Here is a 5,741-nt window from a genome sequence, read left to right as displayed (position 1 = left end):
TCTTGGGACATCTGGTGCGAGTGCGACGGAGGGCTGAAAGGGTGACCCATTTTGTTGCCTCCTATCATGCCATTCGACGTCCCGAAGCGCATAATGATCTTCAGAAGGATCTCATTAAGGAGTGGTGGGTATGGAATGGACGACAAAGAGCATCATGATTTGTGCGTTCGTTATTGTATTGTTGAACTATTTGTTGTGTTTAATTGCATTATTTGTTGTATTGAACGATAAACTGTTTGTTTGAGTTGTAATAAACGAAATTGAACTATTTATTTTTATTTGTTTTTGATTTTTTTTGCTTTTGTTTTCGAATGCATATGTTGTTTGTGCGCGTCGCGTGCGCTGCTGGAGCGGCGCGCGCGCTGCATTTTAGCGCGGCTGCTGGAGCCAGCGCTGCGCGCCGCGCCAAACCAGGCGATGCACGCGCAGCATATGTGTTTTTTACGCGCGGCATGACCGCCGCTTGTTGGAGATGCTCTGATGAACTCCTCGATATTGCCTGTCGTGATTGTAACTCTGGATAGTTTTGAATAACACAAGTATTATTCTGTAAAAAGAAAGTGCATTGAAAAGATAGACGTACACTCTTTTTATGGGGAAATTTTAAAGTCAAATGTATGTGTGACGTGGAGTATTTGTTGTAGAGAGTTGATATTAGGGTTGTCAATCATCGCCTACAAAAACAAATTTTAGTGTTCATCCGTTCAGAATACTTGTTTCAGACTTTCAGTGATTCAGGCGTCGAGGTGGGGTGTCATCTGGGAAAGAGAACCCAGCGCCATCCCTCTCCCCTCCTCCTCGAGCCCGCCATGCGCACGAGACCAGGTCCATGCCCGCAGCCGAGCCGGCGGAGAGCGCGGGCGATGAGCGGAGGGGCACTTTTCGCCGACGGCAGGGAGCCGCCGCCCGGCCGGACCATCCCAGATCCGGCCGCCGCCGATTTGGGGGGAGGCGGCGCGGTGAGGCCCGAACAAGGTGACACTTTCTTCCCCACACAGTTGCCGCAATGTTCGTTTCGAATCGAACCCCTCCGCCGGAATCGAATCCGGGTGGCTAATTTGATGGTTTGAATGTCGGAGTTGGAGTCTATTTGGTTCTAAGATAAGAATCCTTCCCCGAATCCAGTCCGGCCGGAAACCTGCTTGTTCACTTCCGGTCGGTTCTTGGCGGCTCCGATTGCTACTTTACTCCGACTACGACACAGCCATGATCAATCGACGCAGTTATATACTGCAGGTAGGCAGTCCAGTCAGGAGTCAAGATGGCAACGGGGACCAAACTCATCGGATTTTGCCTTCCCAAACCCATCCCCACGAAAAAATCGTAAACCCGTCTCCGTCTTCATCACCGTGTGCAGGGCTAGTTTTCTGCCCGTCCCTTAAACCCATCGGGTTTCGGGGAACCCACGGGGAACCCACGATAAAATCAAAATATTTAAACAAACATAGTGGCGACAAAGAATAACACTTCAACAACAAAACAAGCACATTTCAGCAGCATAACTTAAGTAAATTTCAACAAAAAACAATAGTAGATGGTTCAACAGCTATATAAATTCTGAAGTAGAACTAATAGTTCACAAATCACTTTAAAGTTGGAATCATCATGGCATCTTTCACATCTCCAAGCCTCCAAATGGCCATCTTCAAATCTTCCAATGCCAAATCAAAGTGCCAAGTACTAGGAAAGATCAAAACTCGCTCAAGCTAAAGTTAAACATGAGAAAAATATGCACAAGTCCAAAAACTTTGTCCTTATTCATTGTCAGCATCTATGAGAATCAAATAAATAGTAACGAACATCTTATGAAATATTGCAACAAGATAATGATAAACTTTATGATGATATGTAAAGAAAGACACACCTTTATATTTGTTTCTTATCCAATCTTGTGAACACATCAAGGCCTCTAAGATTTCGGGGGTAAGATGACTACGGTGATAAAAAAATAATGTAATTTCACGGGTATTGCCGGGTTTCGGGTTCGGGGATTACCGAAACGGGTGTAAACCCATAAAACGTGTCGGGTTGTATAATGTGCCCAACAACAGCCCCATGGGGATGAAAAGCTGCCCATCCCCGTCCTCTAATAGGGTAAAAACCCACGAGGACGTGGGTTTCGGGGTCCCATTGCCATCTTGAGTCAGGAGGCAGAGAAAAGCAGAGGGACAGGCATCGTCTCGCTCTCGCCGCCGAGCAACGACAAGGTTTCGAGCGATTCTTTTCGGCGTCCGTCATGGCCCTCCGGCTCGCCCAATCCAAGGTCTTCTACTCTACTTCTTCCTTTCCCCGGTGTGACCCTGTTTCTGAATCTGCAGCTGCGAGCGACTGTCTGTCGACGTTTTAGACTCTAGTTTACGGGTTGCCATTTCAGGGCCATGTCGGCTCCCGTAGCTGCTGAATTCAACGTTTGCTTTGCTGAATGCTGCTTAACCTCGTTGGTTTTTGTGTCACAGGCTGCAATGCATCTGGCAAGGCGTGGACTGGCGCGTGTGATTTGCAACGCGCCGGCTTCTTTCAGGGCAAATGCAGCTACCGGCGCAGGTACCTCTCCGTCGCTCGCACGCTGTTCGGTTTGCTGTGCCCAGTATCCTGTTGTTGATCATACAAACATCTCATTATAATCTACATATGACTTGTTGGTACTTGTTTGATTCTTACGTACCATGGAGCAACTAGTTAAATCTCCTTTCTGTAAACTGATCAGCTCTGCGGATGCTTACTAATCCAGGTAGCATTGTTCGTCGCCTGTACTCTGGTGCCGCTTCTCGTCTCAGAGACCTCAACAGAATGGGCCTGCACTCTGGTGCCGCTTCTTGTCTCACACACCTGAACAGAAGGGGCCTGCACTCTGGCGCCGCTTCTCGTCTCACACACCTGAACAGAAGAGGCCTGCACTCTGGCGCCGCTTCTCGTCTCACAGACCTCAACAGCAGTGATCTAGAAAGAGTTATATACAACTTCGAAAGCCAGCCTTCGCTGCATTCCAAACCTTCAGCTCTCTCAGAGTATGTAAAGGCCCTCGTCAGCCTCGAGATGAGAACTCAAGGTAGGTGGCCTCAATTTCTACTTAACCCGAGCATACGATTCACCAATTTTATATGCAATCTGTTTACAACTTGTTTCTGCTAACTGATTTGGCAGGGGTGGAGGGCAGCCAGCTCCTGTCGAAGGATGGTGCTCTGGGCACAGCTACTGCACCGCTCCACATGGTTACGATGGAGAAGGGCAAGATATGGAAACTGCTCTGGCCCACCTTCGGGACCATCGCTGCTGCTGGCCTAGCTACTGGCCTTGCGACCTATGGCGGCAAGGCTCTTGGTGACAAGGTGTCTGAGAAGGTAATTGAGGCTGCTGATCAGGGCCTTGTAATCTTTGCCGGCAAGATTCCGGCTGAGCTCTTGGGCGAAACGGAAGACGAGTACGGTGGTGTCGAAGAAGTTGCAGGTAGTACGTTCAGTGGTCAGAAAACAAAAGTTGGTAATTTTGGCAGTTTGAAAGAGGTAACCTCGACCACCACGAAATTCCGTGATGTAAAGGGGGCTGACGAAGCCAAAGCTGACCTCGAGGACATTGCTCACTACCTACGAGATCCCAAGGTGAGTGTGACTGTGACACTGCCATCATCAACCTTCTTCATGCAGCTCAGCGATCGTTTCTTTCCTCGTGTGGTTAATTAACCCAGTTTCACATGCTTGCTTTGCAGCGTTTCACGCGCCTTGGTGCCAAGCTTCCAAAGGGCGTTCTGCTTTCTGGTCCACCAGGCACAGGGAAGACCATGTTGGCGAGGGCGCTGGCCGGGGAAACTGGCGTCCCGTTCTTCGCGTGCAGCGGCAGCGACTTCGAGGACAAGTATATCGGTGTTGCCTCTAAAAGAGTGAGGGAGCTCTTCAGTGAAGCAAAGAAGCGCTCCCCTTGCATAATATTCATCGATGGAATCGATGCCATTGCTGGTCCTAGAAATACAGAAGATCCAATGTGGATGAGGCATACCCTGAACCAGCTGCTTTCTGAGATGGATGGCTTCAAGCAGAATGACGGGGTCATCGTGATCGCCGTGACCAACTTCAAGGAGTCGCTAGATAAAGCCCTCGTCAGGCCTGGGCGTTTTGACCGTCATGTCCACGTTCCTCTTCCAGATGTCGAGGGCCGACGCCAGATCCTCGAGTCTTATATCTCAAAGGTGACATACTCCCTCTGTCCCCAAAAATATTTGCAATCTATTATAACGTAAGACTTAACTTTAACCTTTTCGATCTGTGTATTTTTCCATTGCATGCAGGTGAAAGCCAAGGGTGTGGATGTGTTGACAATCGCTACAGGGACACCTGGGCTCTCGGGTGCAGACCTTGCAAACATGGTGAATGAGGCCGCCCTCACCGCTGCCAAGGACGGGGCGAAAGCTGTTACGATGCATCACCTAGAGTATGCCAAGGACAGGATCATGATGGGCAGCGAGCGCAAGTCGGCGGTGATACCTGATCATGCCAGGAAGATGACCGCCTACCATGAGGGAGGGCACGCTCTTGTTGCTATCTTCACTGACGGCGCTGACGCTGTCGAGAAGGCTACCATTGTTCCCAGGGGGGATGCTCTTGGCATGGTGATGCAGCTGCCGGGGGAAGACGCCGAGTTTGAACTCTCAAGGAAGAAGATGCTGGCGACTCTAGATGTCCTGATGGGCGGGCGGGTGGCCGAGGAGCTTATAGCCGGAGAAGGCGGGGTCACCACTGGCCCCTCATCTGATCTAAGCGGAGCGACTCAGCTGGCGACTGACATGGTCACCAAGTATGGCATGGGCAAGCGGGTGGGCTTCGTTACCTACAGCAATGGCGGTGATGCTAGCAGTGGCAAGGCGACGAACATGAGCGGGCGGATGTCAGAACTGGTTGACGAGGAGGTGAAAGAATTACTGGACAATGCTTACAAGAACGCCAAAGCGGTTCTCACGGATCGTAGGAAGGAGCTTGATGCGCTAGCCAACGCCCTCCTGAAGGATGAGACTCTCACTGGTGACCAGATCAAGAAACTAGTAACAGGAGGTGGAAGTAAATGGTTTTGACAATAGTCCTTTGACAGCGAAGAGATTGAACAGACAGTTTGGTCATGTCTCTTCTTTTTGGTTCATTATTATAGCTGCATACACACAAGTGTAAAGAAGATGTACGAGCAGAATTTAATTGATCTTTCCTAGAATACTCTGAATTTTGTTTCTCAGGTCATAGACGTGTAATCCAACTTTTGCATATTATGTTCTGAATAAGTAAATACTTGTGCTTTGGAACTTAAACATGAACTGAATAGGGTTTCTGTGACTGAGCACAAGAAGGATGTGTATAAATGCAATTTTCACAGCCCTGGCTATTGTTCTGCTTTAAACGAGCTTATTAATTGCAGTCACATCAACTAAGTAATGTTTGAGAATGTTGATTCAAATAATGTTCGCAAGCCTTTGCCAAACCTATCGAAAACTATCAGAAAACCACACATAACCCATCGTGCGAACTGTTCATGTATTCAGCTGATTTGTCAAAACAGTTTAGGAAATATTATGCATTTATCAAGCTGTAACTCATCAAATTACAAAAGCCACATAATTCGCCAAGTGAGCTGTTAAAATTGTACTCCCTCCGTAAACTAATATAAAAGCGTTTAGATTACTACTTTAGTGATCTAAACGCTCTTGTATTAGTTTACATAGGGAGTAATTTATTTAGATGTCCGGTTTACTTTTTCTAACT

The 5,741-nt window shown here is 48.2% G+C and overlaps 1 protein-coding gene across 2 annotated transcripts; it reads left to right on the top strand.

Annotated features, from left to right (window-relative positions):
• Positions 1–739: 739 nt before the first annotated feature.
• LOC125553097 (ATP-dependent zinc metalloprotease FTSH 5, mitochondrial-like) lies at positions 740–5,073 on the top strand. 2 transcript variants are annotated; one of them, XM_048716860.1, is made up of 6 exons: positions 740–975; positions 2,457–2,544; positions 2,732–3,049; positions 3,145–3,599; positions 3,707–4,183; positions 4,283–5,073. In XM_048716860.1, exons 2-6 carry the CDS (start codon positions 2,463–2,465, stop codon positions 5,060–5,062), a joined length of 2,112 nt encoding a protein of 703 aa, XP_048572817.1. In that variant the 5' UTR covers positions 740–975; positions 2,457–2,462; the 3' UTR covers positions 5,063–5,073. The 2 variants fall into 2 exon arrangements, with proteins under 2 accessions (XP_048572817.1, XP_048572816.1); XM_048716859.1 differs by lacking the exon at positions 740–975 and adding an exon at positions 2,232–2,263.
• The last annotated feature ends 668 nt before the right edge of the window (positions 5,074–5,741 follow it).

Source organism: Triticum urartu, chromosome 4, assembly GCF_003073215.2.
Source record: "Triticum urartu cultivar G1812 chromosome 4, Tu2.1, whole genome shotgun sequence".
NCBI classification, from domain to species: domain Eukaryota; kingdom Viridiplantae; phylum Streptophyta; class Magnoliopsida; order Poales; family Poaceae; genus Triticum; species Triticum urartu.
Note: the sequence above shows the minus strand (reverse complement) of the source record. Positions and strands in the feature narration are given on the sequence as shown.

What these genes read in the sequence shown, in the direction of transcription:
- LOC125553097 (XM_048716859.1), top strand. Translation starts at nt 2,237, where the DNA reads ATGGCCCTCCGGCTCGCCCAATCCAAG. An exon ending in ACTACCTACGAGATCCCAAG is followed by an intron (nt 3,600 to 3,706) that starts GTGAGTGTGACT and finishes CTTGCTTTGCAG; the next exon opens with CGTTTCACGCGCCTTGGTGC. An exon ending in TCGAGTCTTATATCTCAAAG is followed by an intron (nt 4,184 to 4,282) that starts GTGACATACTCC and finishes CATTGCATGCAG; the next exon opens with GTGAAAGCCAAGGGTGTGGA.